Here is a 26,353-nt window from a genome sequence, read left to right on the forward strand (position 1 = left end):
CTGTTAGCAGCCCCTGTATGAGTGGAATAGATTTTGCACTTGTTAGAGCCTGGTAATGTGGTGTAGGGAGGAAGGAAAGGTGCTTAGATGGATGTGTGTATGTATTTATATAAATACTTGTTCTCAAGCAGACAAGCAAAATCAAATACGTTATAGGCAACTCCTCATATGATTTTTCATTATCCATTTTTGATGGAACAAATCTGCCTGCTTCACTGTTCTGTTTATACCATCAGAGAAGAACAGTGTTCTAAAAAAAAAAAAAAGTGCTTAAGTGTAACCATTGAATGAAAATGTGTACATGAAACAAACAAGAAGTACCTCATTACAAGGAGTTACATACCAGGAATGTTTTTCTTTTATGAGTCATGTACAGCTCTCATGCCTGTGTGGTGAAACCATGAGTCAGCAGCTTAGTCATTAACATAACATAAGAATAGCCATACTGGGTCAGACCCATGGTTCATCTAGCCCAGTATCCTGCTTCCAACAGTGGCCAATTCAAGTCTCAAGTACCTGGCAGAATCCCAAAGAGTAGCAAGATTCCGGAACCCCAAAGAGTAGTAAGATTCCGGAATCCCAAAGCATAGCAAGATTCCGGAACCCCAAAAGAGTAGCAAGATTCCGGAACCCCAAAGAGTAGCAAGAGTCTGGAACTCCAAAGAGTAGCAAGATTCCGGAACCCCAAAGAGTAGCAAGATTCCATGCTACCAATCCCAGGAATAAGTAGAGGCCATCCTCCTTGTCTATCTCAATAAGAACATAAGAATAGCCAGACTGGGTCAGACTGATGGTGCATCTAGCCCAGTATCCTGCTTCCAACAGTGGCCAATTCAAGTCACAAGTACCTGGCAGAATCCCAAAGAGTAGCAAGATTCCGGAACCCCAAAGAGTAGTAAGATTCTGGAATCCCAAAGCATAGCAAGATTCCGGAACCCCAAAGAGTAGCAAGATTCCGGAACCCCAAAGAGTAGCAAGAGTCTGGAACCCCAAACAGTAGCAAGATTCCGGAACCCCAAAGAGTAGCAAGATTCCATGCTACCAATCCCAGGAATAAGTAGAGGCCATCCCCCTTGTCTATTTCAATAAGAACATAAGAATAGCCAGACTGGGTCAGACTGATGGTGCATCTAGCCCAGTATCCTGTTTCTAACAGTGGCCATTCCAAGTCACAAGACCTGGCAGAATTAAAAAAACAACAACCCATATATAAATGGCTATAACTTGATCTTTTATGGCAATGTGTTAAATGATAGCAGATAAAGATTAAAATGATCCATTGAGTTTGCTCAAATTGAGATTTGTCCATTTTGTATAGAAGCACAGGTGAAGAGCAATTTTATAAACTAGGTGCTCATGTTTAGAATTACCTGATTAGCTTACATAGCACGTATTTACAAGGGAGGCTTATACAAGGGCAGAGAATGGATGGGACGTGGGTGGGGCTTATGCTTATGTGCACAACTTACAGAATACTCTATGGCTAGTGAAAGTGTGAGCACCTAAATGTTATGCTAGTATTCTATAAGGGAACCTAGGCACCCTGGTTCCTATTATAGAATACACTCCTATCCTGCATCCTTGGGGCACCTAAATGAATGAAGTTGCCCAGTTATAGAACTGCCCCCATAAGGGGTATAGTATACAGTTTGCAGGTGGGCATACACAGGCAGAGTCTGGGTGGAGCACGAAGTTACACACATACCCCCTGATTCTAAAAAGGTCACCAAAAATTGCGTGTGCAAATTTAGGCGTATTCCCAATGTGCACATGCAAATTAATAGAATAATGAGCCAATTAGCGCCAATAAATAGCTTTTAAACAACTAATTATCGGCACTAATTGGATTTAATTGGGACTAATGCAGTAAAGTTAGGCACGGGATCCGCACCTAAAATTTACACTTGGTCCAAAAAGGGGTGCGGAAATGGGGCATTTCCGGGTGGATTGGGGTGTGGTTTTGAGTTATGCATGTAATTATAGAATAATGGTGCTGTGCGTGTAAATTTAGACGTGTGCATTTGCACCACATTTTCCATGGTGCAAATGGCAGTGCCTAAATTTACGCGCAACCTAAGCATTAATTCTGTAAACTGCGCTGTCGTTTAGGTGCTGCTTATAGAATACCGCTTAAGTGGGTATTTTTCAGCGCTGACTTTTTAGGCACCATATATAAAATCTAGCCCATAACTTATAGAATGCTATAAGCAGGGCCGCCAAGAGACTAGGCCAAGGCCACCCCGCCTCCTCGTCACTCCCCCCGCTGCTGCCGCCCCTGTCGCTTCCCTCCACTGCTGCCACCCCCGCCACTGCAGTCCGCGGTCTCACCTGCCTGCCTCCACGGCTCCGGGCCCCCTGCATTCAATGCAGCAGTCACAGATCGCCTCTCTTCTGGTCTTCCCTCCCTGTGTCCCGCCCTCGTCTGATGTAACTTCCAGTTTCCACAAGGGCGTACGCAGCGCTGTACACTTGAACATGAAGAGACAGTCCCTGCTCGACAGAGCTTACAATCTAATTAGGACAGACAAACAGGACAAATAAGGGATAAGGACAAGGAGAAGCAAGATTCCGGAATCCCAAATAATTGCAAGATTCCGGAATTCCAAAGACTACTACTACTACTACTTATCATTTCTATAGCGTTACTAGACATACGCAGCGCTGTACACTTGAACATGAAGAGACAGTCCCTGCTCGACAGAGCTTACAATCTAATTAGGACAGACAAACAGGACAAATAAGGGATAAGGAAAAGGAGAAGCAAGATTCCGGAATCCCAAATAATTGCAAGATTCCGGAATTCCAAAGACTACTACTACTACTACTTATCATTTCTATAGCGTTACTAGACATACGCAGCGCTGTACACTTGAACATGAAGAGACAGTCCCTGCTCGACAGAGCTTACAATCTAATTAGGACAGACAAACAGGACAAACAAGAGATAAGGGAATATTAAAGTGAGGATGATAAAATAGGGGTTCTGAACAAGTGAATAAGGGTTAAGAGTTAAAAGCAGCATCAAAAAGGTGGGCTTTTAGTTTAGATTTGAAGACGGCCAGAGATGGAGCTTGACGTACCGGCTCAGGAAGTCTATTCCAAGCATAAGGTGCAGCAAGATAAAAGGAACGGAGACTGGAGTTAGCGGTGGAGGAGAAGGGTGCAGATAAGAGAGATTTACCCAGTGAACGGAGTTCCCGGGGAGGAATGTAGGGAGAGATGAGAGTGGAGAGGTACTGAGGAGCTGCAGAGTGAATGCACTTATAGGTCAATAAGAGGAGTTTGAACTGTATGAGGAAACGGATAGGAAGCCAGTGAAGTGACTTGAGGAGAGGGCTAATATGAGCATAATGACACTGGCAGAATATTAGTTGTGCAGCAGAATTTTGAACAGATTGAAGAGGAGAGAGATGGCTAAGTGGGAGACCTGTGAGAAGCAAGTTGCAATAGTCTAAGCGAGAGGTGATAAGAGTATGGATGAGGGTTCTGGTAGTGTGCTCAGAAAGGAAAGGGCGAATTTTGGTGATATTAAAGAGAAAGAAACGACAGGTTTTAGCATTCTGTTGAATATGTGCAGAGAAGGAGAGGGAGGAGTCGAAGATGACCCCAAGGTTACGGAACCTTTATGCGCATGCGTCTGGCGGACTTTCTTTGATGAGCATTTAAGTTCTACGCGCTTTGAATTTGCATCTGATTAGCTTACCGCAGAACATTTTCTCGCTAATCTCACAGTAGAAGCTTCGCTCAGCCACTGGCATTCAGCTCTATCGTGCGGCTTTCTGCATCGACCACTAAGACTGAAAGTCCATTTTGGTCGGGGAGATAAATTGAGGACCTGCTTGTAATTTGCCTTAAGCTCATATTGGGAAATATTTGTAATTTAATTTAAAATCCAAACACTGCAAGCTACATATGTTGTAAACAGAGTGGCCTAGTGGTTAGGGTGGTGGACTTTGGTCCTGAGGAATTGAGTTCGATTCCCACTTCAGGCACAGGCAGCTCCTTGTGACTCTGGGCAAGTCACTTAACCCTCCGTTGCCCCGTGTAAGCCACATTGAGCCTGCCATGAGTGGGACAGCTCGGGGTACAAATGTAAAAAACAAAAACAGACCAGACTTTCCTTTGATTTCAACTTTATGCCAATTGTCTTAAACAGAAACTGAGAACTTGGCTGGAGATCCCACAACCGGTCGGGTTTCAAGGATCTCCAAAATGATTATACATGAGATAAATTTGCATACAATAGAAACAATGCATGCAAATCTCTGAAATGCAAGTACATTATGGGTACTCTGAAAACTGACCTAGCTGTGGCGTCTCTGGGACAGGCTTGGGAAGTCCTAGACTAAAAGTTGTCTCTGTGGTAATCCAGTTTTTTCCAGGACCAGTGGAGCTTTCTGTACTATTGTTACGTTTGCCTAAAGCAACAATTTTCAACCAGTGTGCCATGGATGGTCTGCAGGTGTGCCGTGGGACTCTTAGTGGCTACGGTGGCTGGCAGGGATCCCCATGCCCTTCCAGCTGAAGATGTCTTCAAAGGTGCCCAGGAGCTCCTAAGCACAGCTCGGCAGTCATCAGCTGCTTCCTGAGCCGCTGATGCGGGTACTCTGCACATGCTCAGTTTTTGCATATGCACAGAGTCCCTGCATCGGGGACATGCAAAAATTGTTTATCTTGTCAGGGTCAAGGTAACTGAAGTGTCAGTCAAAGCTGTGGTTGAAGGCTCTTTCTTCTGCAGTTGCCTGCTGGATTTTTCTTCCTGTTTTGGATTTCTCGCATTTCTTAGGAGCTCTTAAATTTTTTTTTATCTTGCCTTTTAACAAATAATATTATAGTGGGTTTTTTTTAAAGTTAAGAGTGTGTGTGTGGGGGAGCAACTTGAGGGGGCAAGGCAGGGCGAGAAGGGGTGGAGAGGACATATATCCTTAAAATCTCATGGTGTGCCTTGACAATTTTAGTGCCTTGTCAGCATGCCGTGAGATGAAAAAGTTTGAAAATCTCTGGCCTAAAGGGATAAGATACTGAAGCCTTAACACTGTAAATTGTGTAGAAGTCTATTCCATATCATTTATTTCCTTTTCTGGAGATGGGAAGATGGTAGAACGAGAGGACATGAAATGAGATTGAAGGGGGGCAGACTCAAGAAAAATGTCAGAAAGTATTTTTTCACTGAGAGAGTGGTGGATACTTAGAATGCCCTCCCGCGGGAGGTGGTGGAAATGAAAACGGTAACGGAATTCAAACATGCGTGGGATAAGCATAAAGGAATCCTGTGCCGAAGGAATGGATCCTCAGGAGCTTAGTCAAGATCGGGAGGCGGGGCTGGTGGTTGAGAGGCGGGGATAGTGTTGGGCAGACTTATACGGTCTGTGCCAGAGCCGGTGGTGGGAAGCGGGACTGGTGGTTGGGAGGTGAGGATAGAGCTGGGCAGACTTATACGGTCTGTGCCAGAGCCGGTGGTGGGAAGCGGGACTGGTGGTTGGGAGGCGGGGATAGTGCTGGACAGACTTGTACGGTCTGTGCCAGAGCTGGTGGTGGGAGGCGGGGCTGGTGGTTGGGAGGTGGGGATAGTGCTGGGCAGACTTATACGGTCTGTGCCAGAGCCAGTGGTTGGGAGGTGGGGCTGGTGGTTGGGAGGCGGAGATAGTGCTGGGCAGACTTATACGGTCTGTGCCCTGAAGCGCACAGGTACAAATCAAAGCAGGGTATACACAAAAAGCAGCAAATATGAGTTATCTTGTTGGGCAGACTGGATGGACCATGCAGGTCTTTTTCTGCTGTCATCTACTATGTTACTATGACTTCTTACTTTCTGTGCCTGAGGAAGGCAATATAGAAATGTAACAGAACAGAACAAGAAACTAAGACCCCCTTTTACTAAGGCGCGCTCACATTTTTAGCGCGCGGTAAAATTGAGCATGCTAAACGTTAGAGACGCCAATGCATTCCTATGGGTATCTCTAGCATTTAGGGTGTGCCCACTAAAAATGCGAGCGCGCCTTAGTAAAAGATCCCCTAAGGGTCCCATTTATTAAGCTGTGGTAAAAAGTGGCCTTTAAGCGGGCCTTTCCTGTGCGCTATAGGGTCATTCCATGTCAAGTGGTCTGGTGGTCCCTGCTTGACCATCACGGATTTCGATGAAATTTTCTGTGAACATTCATACATGTCCCCAATGAACATTGGTAAAGTTTTACGTTCGCCGATGCAATACTTGCTGAGATCTAGTAATCTGTTTGACCCCATACTGCAGCCTTCGCGCAGGGACCACCAGACCACTTGACATGGAATGACCGTATAGCCATTTTTACCACAGCAGTAAAATGGCTGATTTTCCTCTATTTTAATTAATGTCCATGTGCTATTGTTGCTATTAGCGTACAGCCATAAAAAAAAGTTAACACTGGTCGCTGCATCTCAAAAAAGATATAGTGGAATTACAAAAGGTGCAGAGAAGGGCAACGAAAATGATAAAGGGGATGGGACGACTTCCCTATGAGGAAAGGCTAAAGCGGCTAGGGCTCTTCAGCTTGGAGAAAAGGCGGCTGAGGGGAGATATGATAGAGGTCTATAAAATAATGAGTGGAGTTGAACGGGTAGATGTGAAGCGTCTGTTCACGCTTTCCAAAAATACAAGGACTAGGGGGCATGCGATGAAGCTACAATGTAGTAAATTTAAAACGAATCAGAGAAAATGTTTCTTCACTCAACGTGTAATTAAACTCAGGTACAAAATTAGATTGTGAGCCCTCCAGAGACAGAGAAATACCCAGTGTACCTGAATGTAACTCATCTTGAGCTACTACTGAAATAGGTATGAGCAAAATCCAAATAAAAAAAAAAAAAACCCAGTTACATTATTTGAATAAAAAAAGCCTGAACAACAACATTATCATTACAATGAAATGCAAAACATAACAGAAATTTGAACACATACACTCAAAAAGTGCTCCCCCCCCCCCCCCCCCCCCCGAATTCATCATGTATAATAAACAGAAAATGATAAAGAGGTTTGATCCTATTCAAATACAGAAGAGCCAAACCTATTGGAGTTATCTTTTCCGGGCGTGTCTCTTCCGAGAGTAAAGACTTTAATCCTGCGGATGGGACTGGGAGAAGTGGTGCATAGGATGAGAGTTTGGGGTGGGGACCGAGCATTGGGGGGGCGGGGCTAAGGAAATGGAGGGAGAGGAAGTGGTCTTTTCAAATGTTTCCACTGGGTGGAGCTGCAGGAATTCCTACCTTCAGCTTCTCAGTCTGCTTTTCCCAGCAAGACGCCTCTAAACATAATAGGAGGAAGTCCTGATTCAGAACATTTTTATGGTTTCAGCACAATAACAGAAGTCAGAGGATGCTCTGGCAGGAAGCATATCTGCTCCTGGATATGGGAAACTTGGTATGGGTACGCTACCCTGAAAGAAATATTCCCTGAAGTGCAGTACGAAGTCCATTTCTGTGTATTGGCATTTCAGCACTAAGAGAAAGGGAAAGTGAATTTTGAATCAAGCTAGTGATGCGCACAGGTTGTTCCTTCCAGATGAGGCAAACCCAGGGGATTGTTGACGCCCTCTTGTTTCCAAATGACTGCTTGCTCTGAATGAGCCAGGAGCCATCATATTTCAGAGACATATGCAAGAGTAAATGTTGCAGACCAGAGGCAAATTTCATGAAACATGCTAGAACCAGGCAAAATATCCCACCCTACATCCATGCGAGCCCTCCAGGAACAGAAAATTACCTGTTCCACCTGAGTGTACACCGTTTCAATAGCTTTTGTGTTTGCAGGCTGTATATAAGAAAATAAACATTTAAACCGATGCCGAATTTTAGATGTTGGTACCCATAGGCAAGACTGTGATGGGGAGAGGGGTTTTCTCCCTCAGATACAGAGCTAGTGCAAGGGTAGTGGGCAGTTTGTCTCGCTGCACCCTACGCCTGGAATAAACTTCCTGAGCCCCTACGTCTTGCCCCATCCTTGGCCACCTTTAAATCTAGACTGAAAGCCCACCTCTTTGACATTGCTTTTGACTTGTAACCACTCGCCTCCACCTACCCTCCTCTCCTCCTTCTTGTACACATTAATTGATTTGATTTGCTTACTTTATTTTTTGTCTATTAGATTGTAAGCTCTTTGAGCAGGGACTGTCTTCTATGTTTGTGCAGCGCTGCGTACGCCTTGTAGCGCTATAGAAATGCTAAATAGTAGTAGTAGCACCCTAGGCAAACCTTCAGCTTTACCCCCCCCCCCTAGCTTCAAGGCCCCTAGCCTGCCGCTCTACCAAGATTTTGATAATTAAGATCAATAATCATGATCACCACATAGGCATCCTATAAAAATGCAGGTTGAAGTATGTTGATGGTTCTTTGAGTTTATGGGGCTGTCACAAGCTATTTTGCTTTGACAGTCATTGCTTTCTGCTGCCCCCAAGAAGCTGTCACCCTAGGCAACTGCCTTGTGCCTAATTTTATTTATTGGAATTTATTAACCGTCATATGAACAGATTCACCCAAGGTGGTGTACAGTCGGATCAGTTTAACATAAAACTTACAATTGTGTTAACATCATAACAGTTATAGAGTGGAGGAGTAGCCTAGTGGTTAGCGCACCGGTCTTGACATCCAGAGGTGGCTGGTTCAAATCCCACTGCTGCTCCTTGTGATCTTGGCCAAGTCACTTAACCCTCCATTGCCTCAGGTACAAACTTAGATTGTGAGCCCTCCTGGGACAGAGAAACAGAAGCCTGCCCTTGCAGATCAGCAGTGCGGCCGCGCAGGCTTCTGTTTCTGTGAGTCTGACGTCCTGCACGTACGTGCAGGACGTCAGACTCACAGAAGCAGAAGCCTGCGCGGCCGTGTTGCTGATCTGCAAGGGCAGGCTTCTACATGGAATGCTCCTAATGGAGGAGTAGCCTAGTGGTTAGTGCAGTGAAACATTGAACGTTGCTACTATTTGAGATTCTACATGGAATGTTGCTATTATTGGTGATTCTACACAGAATGTTGCTGAGTGGAGGAGTGGCCTAGTGGTTAGAGCACCGGTCTTGCAATCCAGAGGTGGCCGGTTCAAATCCCACTGCTGCTCCTTGTGATCTTGGCCAAGTCACTTAACTCTCCATTGCCTCAGGTACAAAACTAGACTGTGAGCCCTCCAGTGACAGGGAGATACCCAGTGTACCTGACTGTATCTCACCTTGTGCTATTGCTGAAAAAGATGTGAGCAAAATCCAAATAAATAACAGTAAAATAACTAAATATAAATATAACAAATGAGATAAACTTGGAAATAGGATGTCATTACAATAGAAACAACCATAATAGACAGCATGGAAGAATATTCAAATAACATTAATATCTTAGTCTATTTCAATCTTATATTCCGCTAAATTCCTTGGACGAGGATTCAGAGCGGATCACCTCAACAATAGAGGAAAACACAATATTAATAATAATAAAACATTAACAGTCAGATATCAATATGGAGTCAGCATAATACCAAACCAGCAAATAACAACCCGACACGGCCGTGTTTTGGCAACACAGTTGCCTGCATCAAGGGTCTACAATTACAAAAAAATAAGAAAAATCATAACAACATTCATAAATATATAACATAAAAAGAACCCTAACAATAAACATTTTTTAAATAATAAACTTATTACAATATTTTACAAAATAATTAAAATACCAAATCCTTCTTAAAATAAACACCAGAGACCGTAAGGACATCACGCAATCTTCATCCATTCCGACCCCTCCACTTATACCTCATACGATCACTATACAACTTTGTATTTGTTATCCACCGACTGGGCAAACGCCTTTGACGGTACTATGTAAGCCACATTGAGCCTGCAAATAAGTGGGAAAATGTGGGGTACAAATGCAATAAATAAATAAAATATAAAAAAATACATATGCATATATAAAAAACATGATCTAAAAAAGAAAGCATACCCGAATGTAAATGGCTGGCGAAAAGAGATAGTTTACACTTTGTACACAAAAATCCAATGGACAATCTTTCCCATAAATCAAAGACACTGTAAAACATGAATAATTTAAATAAAAATAAATATGAATCAAACATGAATAAAAATGTTGGCTAATACACATACCCCCACCATATAATAAAAACTGATGACTCAAGAGTTGAGAGTAACTATATCAAAGTTGTGCTTTACAACCACAACAATGATATCAAAACAGTTACATAGGGTCGATAGTAATCTCATAAAGAAGCATCTAGAAGTGCTTCCATCGCCTCACTTTATCCCATTGTCTTGTCCTCTTCGTGGGAACGTTTGGTCCTTCTTCCTTGTCTTTTAGCATAGTACCAATGAAACACCTAATAAACAAGCAATAGAATATTCAAATAACAGAGATAGGATGCTAATGCTTTTCAATGTAATTGAGGGGCCAAGTGCAGATATATATATATGGGGACAAGATGGGTACTAAAGAGTCAATTGGGATAAATAGATGGGTGGTTAAACTCAAGAGTGGAGGAGTGGCCTAGTGGTTAGGGTGGTGGACTTTGGTCCTGAGGAACTGAGTTCGATTCCCACTTCCGGCACAGGCAGCTCCTTGTGACTCTGGGCAAGTCACTTAACCCTCCATTGCCTGCCGCATTGAGCCTGCCATGAGTGGGAAAGCGTGGGGTACAAATGTAATAAAAATAAAAAAAAATAAACAAGAAGGAACTGGTCTAAGTTACAGGGGGTGCAGCGAGCTAGTCCAGGTGTGAAGTCAGTGTATAGTCAGTCACCACATGTATTAAAGGCTTGGAAGAAGAGCCAGACTTTCACCTGCTTCCTGAAGTAGAGGTAGTCTTGAGTTAGATATAGCCTCACTGGGAGTAAATTCCAGAGCACAGGGGCTACTCCTGAGAAGGCTCACTGGTGGGTATCACATCACACAATTTCTTTTGATGATGGGACAGAGAGTGATGCCCCTTGACAGGACCTTAGAGGTCTCAAAGGTGTGTAGAGGGTTAACTTATTCTTTAAATACTCTGACCCATTTTGTCAACCTTGAAAATCAAACAGAGAGGTTTAAATTTAGCCCTGTAAAGTACTGATTGCCAAGTGTAGTTTTTGCAGGAAGGGTGTGATCTGGTCACGCCACTTGCAGTCTTCTGTCAGTTGAGCTGCAGTATTCTGTATTAGTTGGAGGTGATGCAAGCTCTTTTTGGTTTTTGACCAGTGTACAGGACATTACAGTAGTCTAGTCATGACGTTAGCATGGCATGGACTACTGTGGTCAGACTTGTCTTTTGAATATACGGAGAGATATTTTATAGTTGCTGCAGGCGATAGGGACCATTTTTAAAGGTTGTTTGAATTTTTGCAGGATCAGAGTAAGTGATGAGTCCAGCAGTTATCCCAAGATTGCTGACCTGTGATTTTAGGGGGGAGTTCATACATTCCAAAAAGGTATTTTGAAGTCAGGTACTTGTCCACTTGTGTTAGGTACCCAAAGAATCTCCATTTTGCTTGGGTTTAGGCAGTTTGTTGTTTTGTGCCCATTCCTAGGTAGTGGGTAGACAGGTAATCAGTTTATTCAAATCTGGAGCAGAGGTGTAGCTCACGGGGGCATGGGCCCCCGTACATTTGGCCCCCCACCGCAAACCCCTTCAACCCCCCCTCCCGCTGCCAACCCTCCCCCGCCGTCAGGTACCTTTGCTGGCGGGGGTCCCCAACCCCCGCCAGCCAAAGTCCTCTTCTCCGGCACGGCCACGTTGCTGATCTGCAAGTGCAGGCTTCAGACTCACAGAAACAGAAGCCTGCCCTTGCAGATCAGCAACGCGGCCGCGCCGGAGAAGAGGACTTTGGCTGGCGGGGGTTGGGAATCCCCGCTAGCGAAGGTACCCGATGATGGCAGCGGCGGGAAGAGGGGGTCAAAAGGGTTGGCGCTGGGGGGCGGTCAAAGGTGGTGGTGGCGGTGGGGAGGTCAAAAATGGCAGGGGGGGCTAAAATGTGCCCCCTCACCTCGGGCTCTGGACCCCCCTCCCGTCGAAGTCTGGCTACACCCCTGATCTGGAGGTAGATCAATGGGCATGAGCAGTAGCACATCAGCAGCCAGTTGACCGAAGCGGCTCAGCTAGAGGCTTGAGGTAGGTATTAAATAAAATGGGAGACAGTATGGATCCCAGTAGCACCCCACAGTTCAGTGCCCAAGGTAATGATGTGCTGTTGTTGTCTCTTCAAATAGGATTTGAATTATGTAAATACTGTTCCACTGATACCTGCCAGCCTCGTAAGCATGATATTATGATCACAGTGTTGAAGGCTGCTGAGAAATCAAGCTACGTTAGTATCGAAGCAGATCCCCTGTCATGGTTTCTGTGCAGATCATTGAGAAGGGACACAAGGATTACCCAAGTCTGAAGTTAGATTGTTATGGGTCTAGTCAATTACTTTCATTTAGTCAGTCATTGAGTTGAATGCAGACTGTTCTATAAGTTTTGCTAGGAAAGGGTTCAAGGTTGTCCTGCTCCAGGGAGCTCTTTTTCAATAGGGGGTGGGGGGGTGGAGCATGACTCATTTTAGTGTTGTTGGCAGCTGCCCTTCCGCAAGAGAGGAGGTAATAATTTTTGTGGCCTCTTCAGTGAGGCCTGTGCTCGTTCACTCTACTATCTTTGTTGCAGTGGCGTAGGAAGGGGGGGCGGGGGGGGGGTGTCGGTCCGCCCCGGTTGCATGCCGCTGGGGGGTGTCGGCTCCGTGCTGGTGCACTGCCCTCTCTGCCCCGGAACAGGTTACTTCCTGTTCCGGGACAGAGAGAGCAGTGAACCAGCGCGGAGCCGACACCCCCCAGCAACGTGCAGTCGGGGCGGATCGGCCCTCCCGCCCGTCCCTCGCCGCAGGTATGCGCTCCAGGGGGGGGGGGAGGTATGCGCTCTGGGGGGGGGGTGCGCTCCAGCGGGAGGAGGGTGCGCCGTGCTGCACCCAGGAGGGGGGTGAGCAGCGGCGACCCGCCCCGGGTGTCAGCTCCCCTCGTTACGGCTCTGCTTTGTTGGACAGGGATCAAGAGAGCAGGTTGCCGGCCATAGACTTTTCAGGATTTATTTTCAAGAGCTTCCTCTGTGACCTGGTTGAATGAGTCCCAGATGACTGTGTCATGGTGGGGGAGGGGGAGTGTTCTTCCCCTTAGCTGGTGACAGTTTTGATGGGACCATCTGTCGGTCCTGATGGAGACCTTTGATTTTGTTGGCAAAGTATGTGTCAAAATCATTGCTGGTTAGCTGTGACTGGGAGACAGTGGCATAGCTAGGTGGGGCCTGGGCCCCCCCAAATTTGCTCTGGGCCCCTGGTTGGCTGGCGGGGGTCCCCAGCCCCTGCCAGCTGAAGACTTCATCCAGCGCTGGTCTGCGGCAGCACCACTGCATTGCCTGCCCTGCTCTCTCTTCCCCTCACGTCGGCCATGCTCCTTTTAGTGAAATTGAGAGTTTCACTAAAAGCGTGCCCGACCGGAGGGGAAGAGAGAGCAGGGCAGGCAATGCGGCGGGGCCAGAGACCAGCGCTGGACGAAGTCTTCAGCTGGCAGGGGTTGAGGACCCCACCCAGCCAAGGTATTTGTGGCAGCAGTGCTTCAGCTGACGGAGGTTAGGGGACCCCTGCCAGCAAAGATGTTTAGAGCGGCGGCAGTGGGCGGTGGAGGGGGGGGCTGTGAGGCGGTGGAGGGGGGTGGCAGCAGGGCAGTGACCAAAATGTGCCCCCCTACCTCGAGGTCTAGCTACGCCCCTGTTTTATAGAAACATGATGACAGATAAAGGCCAAATGACCCATCCAGTCTGCCCATCCTCTGTAACCCCTAATTCTTCCTGTTCCTAAGCGATCCCACATGCTTATCCCATGCCTTTTTAAATTCTGGAACAGTCCTAGACTCCACCACCTCCACCGGGAGGCCATTCCATGCCTCCACCACCCTTTCTGTGAAATAATACTTCCTTAGGTTACTCCTAAGCCTATTCCCTCTTAACTTTGTCATATACCCCCTCATTCCAGAGCTCTCCTTTATTTGGAAAAGGCTCTCTTCCTGTACATAAATGCCCTTGAGATATTTAAACGTTTCTATCATGTCTCCTCTCTACCAGCGTATACATGTTGAGGTACATAAGCATGTCCCTATAATTTTTGCATTCAAGACCGTTTACTAATTTCATAGCCGCCCTCTGGACCGACTCCATCCTGTTTATATCTTTCCGTAGGTGTGGTCTCCAGAACTGCACGCTGTACTCCAAATGGGGCCTCACCAGAGACTTATACAACGGCACTATCACCTCCTTTTTCCTGCTGGTCATGCCTCTCTTTATGCACCCAAGCATCCTTCTGGCTTTGGCTGTTGCTTTTTCTACCTGTTTGAAAGCTTTAAGGTCGTCCGACACAATCACCCCCAAGTCCCGCTCTTCCTTCGCACACTGAAGCACTTCACCCTCTATACTGTACCGTTCTGTCGGATTTTTGCGACCCAAGTGCATGAACCTGCATTATTTGGGATTAAACCTTAGTTGCCAAATATTGGTCCATTCCTCTAGCTTCGCTAGGTCCTTCCTCATGTCATTCACACCCTCCAGGGTGTCCACCCTGTTGCAGAGTTTAGCATCATCCGCAAAGACACAAACCTTACCAGAGAGCCCCTCCGCAATATCGCTACAAAGACGTAGTGCCTTCAAAATCCTTAAAGTGTATCCGGTCTTCTCATTTCTTGAACCCTTGAATAGGTTGACTTGAAAACACTCCTGTTAAGCGATTTGTTTCTCTAGGTGTTCTTGTTGAGTATTCCTGTTCTATTCTTCTGTTTTTCAGGAGTACTTGGTACAACTGAAGGTACAGTTGTTTGTCACAGGCGCTGCAGTGTTCCGTGTCTTGACATACAAGTTGTCGGTATGCTGTTGTATGTTATTTTCTTTTCTGTGCTTCATAGAAGTCACTCAGGGCCCTGTTTACTAAGCCGCGCTTGAGGCGCGTTAGTGCTTTTAGCGTTCGCTTACCATTAGTGCGCGCTGTGTAGGTGCCCACAATATTCCTATGGGCGCCTACACAGCACGCGTTAATTGTGTGCACACGCTAAAAACACTAGCGCACCTTAGTAAACAGGGGCCTCAGTGAAAAAGCAACAATTAAAAAAGATGAACTCAAAAGCTACTTCTGTTCTTCTTGGTGTCTCTGTGCTTTTGATTTCTTTGAAATTCACACTGTGGGGCCCCTTCACTAAGCCACGTAAGCGTCTACGCGCACAAAATGTGTGGCAATTTGGAGTTACTGCCTGGCTACCGTGTGGCTTTTGCGGTAATGTCATTTTTGGCGCGGGTCCGATACATGCGAACGAAAAATAATTTATTTTTTCTGGCGCGCATTCGCTATGCACGCCAAGTGGCATTTGACGCGCGTGGATCATTACTGCCCAGTGAATGCATGAGACCTTACCGCTAGGTCAATGGCTGGCGGTAAGGTCTCAGACCCAAAATGGACGCGCACCAATTTTTATTTTGCCGCGCGTCCATTTTCGGCAAAAATTTTAAAAAGGTGGGGATGATAAAATAAGGGTGGTGGTGAGGATAATGTACTTCGGAGGAGGGGGAGGTGGGTGATGTGCTGAGAGGGGCGAGGGGGAGATGCAGGGGGGGGGGGGGGCGTAGCCGTGACCTGCCCCAGGTGGCAGCCAAACTAGGTACACCACTGCGCCTAATGCAGCAGATATAGACTAATGTGGGATGCACTAAGGGGTCATGCATTAGTTTTGGAATTTGTTTGTGGGAGCCGCATTGGAAATATTTTTTGGAATTTTTTTAGGAGGCGTGTCAGAGGCAGAGAGTGTGTGTTTGTGTGCTGACCGTTAGCACATCTACATTACCATGCACTAGGTGGCAGTAAGGACTCCTGCAGTAACTTTTTAAAATATCTGCGTGCTAATGGCAACGTTAGTGCACGGCCATCAATGAAAAAAAAAATTTGAAAATCAGAGTTTTTACGGTCACGGTAAAAATGGCTTTAGCATGCAGGAAAGACCTGCTTTGTAAAAGGACCCCTTAGCTACTTCAATACAGAAAGTGGCTCATTTGCCAGCCATACTTTGTTTTCCAGCAAACTTTTAAAATTATCGGTAATAAAATATAGGCTCCTTTTACAAAACCATTCCGTTACTTTGGGCTTCCTCTCATTTGGCATGTGGGAATCGCTAGTGTAGCTTTGTAAAAGAAGCCCGTGTATTAGGAGATTGCCGAGGTCTAAAACACAACCAGAGGCCGTGATGCTGCTTTTGAACTTTTTCTACTCCGGCAAGGAGGGAGTTTCATTCTAATGAAGTCACCGATCAGCTGTTATTTAAGACAGATGTTAACAGAATCTGTGAACTGGACATGCTGCTTTTTCATTTTTGTAAAAAAAAATGATGAGGGTGATACATTATTTATTTTAAATAATGTATATTCCACACGGTTTAAAATTCTTGGCAGATTACAAAATGCATACTCATCTAAAAAAAATCTAAGGTAAGATATGCAATAAAACTTTAGACAAAGACAAGTCATGATACTGTCAGAGCACTTAACCTTGCAGATAATTAATACCAATTAAAGGAAATCAGTCTTTTACCTAGTTGTCAAATTTGTCAGAAATGGCCATCTTAAACAGATATGAAGTTACTAAGTAGTAAATTTAAAACAAACAAGAGAAAATATTTCTTCACTCGATGTGTAATTAAACTTTGGAATTTGTTGCCAGAGAATGTGGTAAAAGTAGTTAGCTTAGCAGGGTTTAAAAAAAGGTTTGGCTAATTTCCTAGAAGAAACGTCCATAAGCCATTATTAAGATGGACTTGGGAAATTTCACTGCTTGTTTCTAGGATTAGCAGCATAAAATCTGTTTTACTCTTTTGGGATCTTGCCTGGTACTTGTGATCTGAATTGACCACTATTGGAAACAGGATACTGGACTTAATGGACCTTCGGTCTGTCCCAGTGTGACAACACTTAATGTTCTTAGTTGTTTACAGAATTTGCTCATTTTTGTGTAGTTCACTAGGCATTGAGTTTCCCAGCTAAGGGCCTGCTGCTACCTGAAACGTACTCTTTCTAAGTTCATACAGGTTTATTGTTCGAAAAGATGGAGCATCCAGTAAATTCTTATCCATTGATCATGGTCTGCAGGGCAGGCAATACATCTTTAGTGTTGAGGCTATAATCAATGGAGTTTCATTACTCAAAGCCTTATAAATTAACAATAGAACTTTAAATTGAAGGCACCAAATCATGGGGAGCCAGGGAAGATCACCCAGGACAGGTGTCCTGATACTGATGCGGTATTCTGTGTCATCTACAATGCACATAGGGGGAAATTCTAAAATTGTGCTGAAAACTGGGTGCCAGAAAAGATCAGTATTAAGCGTGATTCTATAAGTGGTGAGCACCATTTATAGAATTGCGCTTAGTGCCAATTCCTGCACCCTAACTTTGGGCGCCAAACTTACGCCTGCTAAAACCAGATGTGAATGCTGGCTGCCAAGTTGGGTGTGCTGAGCCAGTATGTAAAATTTTTCAGAACACCTGACACATCTATGCCCCTCTCATGACCACACCCCATGCCCCTCCCATGGCAACACTTCATGACCCTCCCATGACCACACCCCATGCCCCTCCTATGATCACACCCATGCCCCTCCCATGGCAACACTTCATGACCACACCCCATGCCCCTCCTATGACCACACCCATGCCCCTCCTATGACCACACCCATGCCCCTCCCATGGCAACACTTCATGACCCTCCCATGACCACACCCATGTCCCTCCAATGGCCACGCCCCTGTAGAGTTACATGTGTACAAGAGTAAACTATCTCTTTTCGCCAGCCATTTACATTCAGGTATGCTTTCTGTTTTAGATCATGTTTTTTGTATATGCAGTTTTCAGCACAATTTTAGAATTTCCCCCATGTGCATTGTAGGTGACACAGAACGCTGTATCCATATCAGGACACCTGTCCGGGATGATCTTTCAATGTATTTATGTAATGTGAATGTAATAATGAAACGTATAAATAAATAATAATATAAAAAATTTCAGCACGTACTCAAGAGGGTTTAGAGATCTGTATGAAATTGATGGAAAAAGAACAGATCCCAGATGAAAATTCCCAAAATTCAGTTCTTTATTAAAAACTCTACCTGACGTGGTCCACGTTTCACCTGAAAAGGGCTATTTCAGAGGTATATAACTAAAAACAGTAATTAAATCATATAATTAACATACAATGCATAACATTCAACAAATGTATAAAACACACTAAAGTGTAAGGGTCCAGGCAAAGTTTTATGGAGTCCTTTTACTAAGCTGCATAGGCGCAAATGCACGTCAGTTTTGAACTACTGCCCGGCTATTGTGTGGCCTGGGCGGTAACTTCATTTTTTACGCGCTTCCGCTAAGCGTGCTGTAAAATTTCCGGTGCGCGGCGCTAACCAGGCAGTAATCAGCATTGTACGCGCATAGACCATTACCGCCAAGCCAATGGGTGGCGGTAAGGTCTCAGACCCAAAATGGACACGCACCAATTCTTAGTTTGCCGCGTGTCCATTTTTGCCCCCCCCCCCCCAAAAAAAGGCCTTTTTCCGCAGGTGCGCTGAAAAATGGATCTGCGCATGTCCAATACGTGCATCTACACCAGCACAGGCCATTTTTCAGCGCACCTTAGTAAAAGGACCCCTATCTGCACTAAGAACAAGCACAATTGCAAAAAGGAAATGTGGCCGTGCATAGAAGCATAACTAATGGCATTAAAAAAAATCAAAGACTAACCCAAAATCATGAATGGACAAGTGTGTGTCTTGTAGCATGCTGGGAAATAGGGCCGCTAAGCGATTAAAAATTTTAATCGCATGGTTGATCGCGTAAAGTGTCCCCCTCACATTTTCACCTGTATAGTTGCAAAATATAGACTGCAGATGTCAATTTCAGTGGAGGAGTGGCCTAGTGGTTAGGGTGGTGGACTTTGGTCCTGAGGAACTGAGTTCGATTCCCACTTCAGGCACAGGCAGCTCCTTGTGACTCTGGCCAAGTCACTTAACCCTCCATTGCCCCATGTAAGCTGCATTGAGCCTGCCATGAGTGGGAAAGCGCAGGGTACAAATGTAACAAAAATAAAATAGATACTATTGGAGATTCTACATGGAAGGTTGCTACTATTGGAGATTCTACATGGAATGTTGCTATTCCACTAGCAACATTTCATGTAGAAGGCTGCGCAGGCTTCTGTTTCTGTGAGTCTGACGTCCTGCACGTACGTGCAGGACGTCAGACTCACAGAAGCAGAAGCCTGCGCGGCCACATTGGTGGCAAGGGCCAACTTCTACATGGAATGTTGCTAGTGGAATAGCAACATTCCATGTAGAATCAGTGGAGGAGTGGCCTAGAGGTTAGGGTGGTGGACTTTGGTCCTGAGGAACTGAGTTTGATTCCCACTTCAGGCACAGGCAGTTCCTTGTGACTCTGGGCAAGTCACTTAACCCTCCATTGCCCTATGTAAGCTGCATTGAGCCTGCCATGAGTGGGAACGCGTGGGGTACAAATGTAACAAAAATAAAATAGATACTATTGGAGATTCTACATGGAATGTTGCTATTCCACTAGCAACATTCCATGTAGAAGGCTGCGCAGAAGCCTGCGCGGCCACATTGGTGATCTGCAAGGGCCGATTTCTACATGGAGTGTTGCTAGTGGAATAGCAACATTCCATGTAGAATCTCAAATAGTAGCAACAGTGGAGGAGTGGCCTAGTGGTTAGGGTGGTGGACTTTGGTCCTGGGGAACTGAGTTCGATTCCCACTTCAGGCACAGGCAGCTCCTTGTGACTCTGGGCAAGTCACTTAACTCTCCATTGCCCCATGTAAGCCGCATTGAGCCTGCCATGAGTGGGAAAGCGCGGGGTACAAATGTAACAAAAAATAAATTCTCAAAATTGACATATGGTACTTCAGTTACTAAACTGAAAATAGAATCATTTTGCCTACGCTTGATGTCATCTTTTTTTTATTGATGACGTCATAGAACAAGCAACACACAAGGTCTTCAGACTTTCAATAATTATCAAGCAGGTTTACATTTTCCCCAAACCCCACCCAACCTGTATCTATCCCCTCCAACCTCTCATTCTCCTGTTTACCATAATCCTCCACTCCCATCCCCTATATTAAGTATTACCCCAATACATGGGGCCGGACACGTGAATATCCCCCTCCCTACCCCACCTGCCTATACCATCCCAAAGATCCCTTAAAACAACATTAGAAATCCCATATCCTGAACAATTGAAATTGGACTTAAACAAGAAACGATGTAAAGTGATACTAAAACATTCCGCTGTGTGTTGGCAAAATATACAAAATAAAATTAACACTGAAAGAAAGGAACAATGTAGCATAACTTCAAGCACAGTCAAAACTCACAGGAGCAGCATCTAAAGGCCCTTTCTGACTGAGATAGTTTGCAAAAAAAGATTTTGCTGCTTCAGCAGTAGTAAAAAAAATGAGTCTTGCCATCATAGTTGACTCGAAGTCTCACAGGATAAAGCATGGCACATAAGATCTTTTGCAGATAAAGCTCAGAACATAACGGCCCAAAAGCTTTCTGAGCAACACGTACCTTAGCAGTATCGTCCTGAAAACATAAAACATTTTTATTTGCAAATTCCAAACTGGCCTCCTCGCAGAGCTTGCAGTATAGCTTGCTTATATGCTAAGTGCGCCACACGAAATACAACCGCCTTAGGCTTCACAGATGCGCCAGTTCCCGAGCCCAACCGGTGAGCCCATGCTATTTTGAAATGGACATCAAGGGAGAGCAGGTGTAAAGAATTTGGAATCCAAGTCTCCAAAATCTGCACCAAATACATCATCCTTTATGGATTCAGAAATTTTTGCGTCGGGCTCTGCCCTCCGAGTTATCTACCTTGTTCTCCACATGTTGAAAACTGAAGCGAGGCTGATCAATATCTTGGGTCTTGGTCTGTACGTCAACCTTCAGTGCTCCCACATGGTTCTGTTTCGCATCAAGGGCTCCTTTTACTAAGCTGCGTAGAAGGGGCGTAGCCAGACTTTGGCAGGAGGGGGGGCCAGAGCCCGAGGTGAGGGGGCACATTTTAGCCCCCCCCCCAGCACCACCGACCCCCATGCCAGTTTTGACCCCCCCCCTCACGCCGCCACCCCTCCCCCATCCCTTTCGACCCCCTTCCTGCCGCTGTTAACCATCTCCCGCCACCGCCAGGTACCTTTGCTGGCGGGGGTCCCCAACCCCCACCAGCCGAAGTCCCCTTCAGTGCCGGTCTCTGAGTGCGGCATGTTCACTGATCTGGATTCTGTTTCTGCTTGACTCACAGAAACAGAATCCAGATCAGTGATGCGCTGGAGACTGGCGCTGAAGAGGACTTTGGCGGTGGTTGGGGACCCCCTCCAGCAAAGGTACCTGACGGCAGTGGTGGCGGGAGAGGGGGGTCGAATGTGGCGGGGGGGGGGGTGAAAGCAGGGGGACCAGGGCTAAATCTGCGGGGGCCCATGCCCCTGTGGCCCCTCCTAGCTATGCCTCTGCCGCATAGGCACCAACATGCGTCAAAAAGGACTTACCGGCCGACTACCGCGTAGCTCTTGCGGTAATTTAATTTTTGGCATACGTCGGATACACACATCTGAAAAATGTTTTTTTATTTTCTGGTACGTGTAGCGTCCTTACCGCCCAAATTCTTTACCACTAGGTCTATGGCTGGCAGTAAGGTCTGAGACCCAAAATGGACTTGGGACAATATTGATTTTGCCGCACATCCATTTTAAGGAAAAAAAGGCCTTTTTTACAGGTGCACTGAAAAATGATTCTGCGCGCGCCTAAAACCTGCGCCTACACTACCGCAGGCTATTTTTCAGCGTAGCTTTGTAAAAGGACCCCCAAATTCTAAGTCCATGCTATGTAAACGACCATGTGTCGCTTCGATTGTGTCCTGCATTTTCCGCAGTTTAGCTTCCAGTGCTACTTCCACAACTTCCCGCACTTCCGACACAATTTCCTTGAGCCGAAGGGAGTTTATCGATGAACATGGCGGGGCCAAAAGTGACACCATCTTAGCTTCAGCTCCCCGCTTCTCTAGAGCCCTACGAGTCAGCCTTGACACCATAAGTAGTTCAATATACCTCAACACTGTCCCTTTTTTAAGCCTGTCAGCACAGCAGAGAATTCTGAAACTTTAATCGTCGTCTCTTGTAAAAAGTAAGTCAGGATAGGTAGCTAATGTGGTGGGGAGACGGAGGAGCCGAACAGGCAGCCTCCTCCTGTTCTAGGCTTCACATGTCCCCTCTGATGCATTTTTTAACTTGTAAAGCACATTAAGAACCAGTTTGAAAGAAAGGCACAATATAATTTCTGTTCTTTTTTGTTTGTTTTTTTTTTTCCTATTGGAGAATATAGTGCTATACAGGAGGCAGGCAGCATAACATTTTCTTCTAAGTGCTTATTTCTAATTGAGACGAACAGGGCCGTGCCAAGGGTCTATGGCGCCCCCCTGCAGATGATCAGTTGGCGCCCCCCCCCCCGCAGACGAGCAGTTGCACGCCCCCCTCCCCCCCCCCCCCGTGAAGGTGATCGCTGCCCTCCCGCTCCCTGGGCCATGTCACAACTGCCCACCCTCTTCTCCCCTCCCCAACAAGATCCCTTTTAAATTTACCTCCGGCAGCGAACGAAGGCGCAGCGTCAGTGAAGGAGACGGCGCTCCCGACGTCTCTAGTCTTCCCTTCGCTCTATGTCCCGCCTTCTTCTGACGTCATTTCCTTGACGTCAGAAGAAGGCGGAACACTGAGCGAAGGGAAGACTAATAGAGATGGGAGCGCTGCCTCCTTCACGGACGCTGCGCCTTCGTTCGCTGCCGGAGGTAAATTTAAAAGGGATCTTGTTGGGGGGGGGGAGAAGAGGGCGGGCAGTTGGGAGAGGGCGAGGTAAGCATGGCGCGGCGGGGCGCCCCCCAGAGGACGGCGCCCTCCTGCCGTGCTTACCTTGCTTACTGTGTTGGCACGGCCCTGGAGACGAAGGTGTGAACAGAAGGAAAGGCAAAATTTACTAGGGAAAAAGTATTTTATTATTGCAGCTAGTATCTGTAACATGCTGGCAAGGTTTATTCTATCTCCTTGTAAAACCACAGGCAGCGAAAGAGGGACTGTACTGTCCGCTGGAGATGATGCCTGGTGCCACCTTGTGGTAAACACAGAAATGGCAGTACTTTAGGGTCTGGTTCCTTGCTTTCTTAGAAATGAGATGATGTAACAGTGAGTGAATTGAGGCTGTACATTACATAAGCTCACATGCACATTAGGAAAGGATTTCAGTGTATGCCCTAGGTGCACTGTGAGGTACCTTCTGCATTAAAGACTTTTAATGCAGCAGGTACCCACAGCCAGACAGGTTTTCAGGATACTCATAATGAGTGTGAATGAGATGAATTTCTATACACTAGAGACCTCGCATATGCAAATCCGTTGTGTATATATATTTTTTTATGGTAATAAATATGCTTGTTCCCTAAACCTATATGAAAAATCCAGAGCCCAGGATGAGTACGGGGAGGGAGAATGAGGAAGAGGCATGGTGAGGGATTCTCTGGCGTTGCACATCAGTGACACCTATTGACAAGGGGTACAGGGTATCCAATTCTGGAAGGAGTTGATCTAGTCCCTGACTGAGGATTAGCTGACTGGATTAGACATGGGGGAGGGGTTTATTAAAAATAACAGTTGGGAGCATTCTTAGATCACTGCCTTGAGTGAATCTCTTCATGAAGGCAGTTAATACATTCCAATAACTAAATCAATAATTGTGAATGAAAGCTCATCACACCAGAGCCCAAAAAAGACTAGTTCTGATTGTGGTGTAAAAAGGAAGAAAACTACTGAACCCCCAAAAATGTATGATATGAACCTCTCTCCCATCTTATCCTCCCCTCCCCCCCAATGCAAAACAAGTAGACCATGCCAGTGATTGCTCCTTACCCCACCTCACATTTGTCAGCATACACTGGCATTGATCTTTTTACAACTGAGCTGTTTTTAACACATTTACAGCACAATGATGCATGCATACAGCTGTTAGGTAAACACAGCTGGCAATTGTACCTGGCTCTCTAAATTCTCCCAGCTTTGGCTGGACCTGGTCCTACCTTTAGCTTTGAAGGCTGCAGAGAATGTCCATCACAGGTGCTTGAATGTCCACGATTACGTCACTGTGCACTGATGTAACATCTGCTTTTTCTTGGGCCCAGCAGGCATGGAGAGTGCAATCACGCTCTGGCAATTCCTGTTGCAGCTGCTTCTTGACCAGAAGCATGAGCATCTCATCTGCTGGACGTCCAACGACGGTGAATTTAAGCTACTTAAGGCCGAGGAGGTGGCTAAGCTCTGGGGGCTGCGGAAGAACAAGACGAACATGAACTACGACAAACTGAGTCGGGCGCTCAGATACTACTATGACAAAGTAAGAAAGTGGTTGTGGCAGTGTGTGGCTGGAGTTGAGCTTCCAGACCAGCTCATAGCACAGGGCACTAATGGGTAGACACTGGTACAGAAATAGATTATAACATCTGCTTGTATAAGACCAGATGTGTATCTGATATTATTATTATTTGCATTTAGCTCATGCCTTTTCAGTAGTATAATCACTATCGATATACGATTGCTTCTCTGTTTTAAATCTTTTCTAATCGATCGACGTGTGAATTTTGTATTGTATTACAATGCTGCTTTCAAAGCATCAAAACAGAAAATAGAAATACCTTTCACGTATTCAAATGTAGATATTTTTTTAATGTTTCAGCACTTTTTTATTGAAGGCAATAACAAAATAACATACTCAAATCCCTGCATTAATATCATGCCACACCACTTACTGGTTATATCTAATACATTGGTTCTCCTAAGCCAGCCTTCAATTAACAAGTTATTAGTCTCCCCATCTCCCCTCCCCAATCCAAAACTCCTACCCCCCCATATCCCTATTGTCTCCCCTTCCCCCGCCTCTCCTCTCCCCCCCCCCCCCCCCCCGTCATCGAAAAATTCACCCTGGCCAGCCCCAAAAGGCCCCTAGGACAGCTCCCCTTAAAGGCATTCTTTCCCACCCTCTCTGCCCCAGATTCCCTAGAATGAGGTAACCCTTCATTCACAAGGTATTGACAATGAGGCTTCTCCCCCTGGAGCTCAAACTGGACAAGTAAGGATTCCATATCGCCAAAAGGTCCCTCCCATTCCCCATGCCTAGGGGATCCCCTAGCGTCTAGATATATATATATTTTTAATAGCAGAAAATACACCCTATAACAGATTGTTAAGCCTTCAAATGATTTGGAGTGGAGGAGTGGCCTAGTGGTTAGGGTGGTGGACTCTGGTCCTGGGGAACTGAGGAACTGAGTTCGATTCCCACTTCAGGCACAGGCAGCTCCTTGTGACTCTGGGCAAGTCACTTAACCCTCCATTGCCCCATGTAAGCTGCATTGAGCCTGCCATGAGTGGGAAAACGCAGGGTACAAATGTAACAAAAATAAAAAAATATTTGCCTTCCTTTCTCTTCACTCCAATGAAATTACTGGTCTCCCTTTCAACATTGGAGAGAAAGTGTGCACAGCAATTTGATTCTTGCAACTGCATATTTCATGAAAGGAAGGAAAGCGTAGTTAATGTATACAAACAGACTGCAAGCCCTCCAGGCACAGGGAAATGCCTACTGTACCGGAATGTAACTTGCCTTGAGCGACCAGTGAAAAGACATGAGCTCAGTAGATTAAAAAATACTCCTCTCCAACTGTTTCTTATAATCTGTTTTTTTTTTTTTAATCCAGTTGGATTATCTCAAATTACCTTCAAACAGTTTCTTAACTCAGGGGCCCTTTTACTAAGCTGCGTAGGCGCTTACGTGTTCCAAATTGGAGTTACTACCCGGTTACCGCATGGCCCTTGTGGTAATTTCAGTTTTGGCGCACGTCCACTACACGCGTCTGAAAAATATTTTTTATTTTCTGGGCTACGCGCGTCAAGTGGCATTGGATTCACGTAGACCATTACCACCCGGTTACCTTGTGAGACCTTACCGCTAGGTCAATGGCTTGCGGTAAGGTCTCAGACCCAAAATGGACGTGCGGCAATTTTCATTTTGCCACATGTCCGTTTTCAGTGCACCTTAGTAAAAGGACCCCTCAGAATGGCCAAAGACTACAAATCTCCTTTCCTCTTTGGGCAAATGCTCTGGAGTGCCCCACAGAGGTAAAGTGCCTGAATTTTATGCCTAGCTTCCTATAAGAAATCATAGTCATTGCTTTAGGGCACCAGCTTTAGGGTACAGTGCTGC

General features: G+C 45.8%; 1 protein-coding gene across 3 annotated transcripts in view; it reads left to right on the plus strand.

Moving 5' to 3' along the window:
* The window catches only part of ELK3 (ETS transcription factor ELK3), a 77,553-nt gene that overhangs the window by 19,735 nt on the left and 31,465 nt on the right, over positions 1-26,353 (plus strand). For all 3 annotated transcript variants that reach the window (XM_030214343.1, XM_030214341.1, XM_030214342.1), the window contains exon 2: positions 24,282-24,490. In XM_030214343.1, coding sequence (XP_030070203.1) covers positions 24,284-24,490 — 207 coding nt within the window. In that variant the 5' untranslated portion in view covers positions 24,282-24,283. The remainder of the gene's footprint in view (positions 1-24,281; positions 24,491-26,353) is intronic.

The sequence above is a fragment of the Microcaecilia unicolor genome, chromosome 9 (assembly GCF_901765095.1).
Source record: "Microcaecilia unicolor chromosome 9, aMicUni1.1, whole genome shotgun sequence".
In the NCBI taxonomy this organism is placed as follows: domain Eukaryota; kingdom Metazoa; phylum Chordata; class Amphibia; order Gymnophiona; family Siphonopidae; genus Microcaecilia; species Microcaecilia unicolor.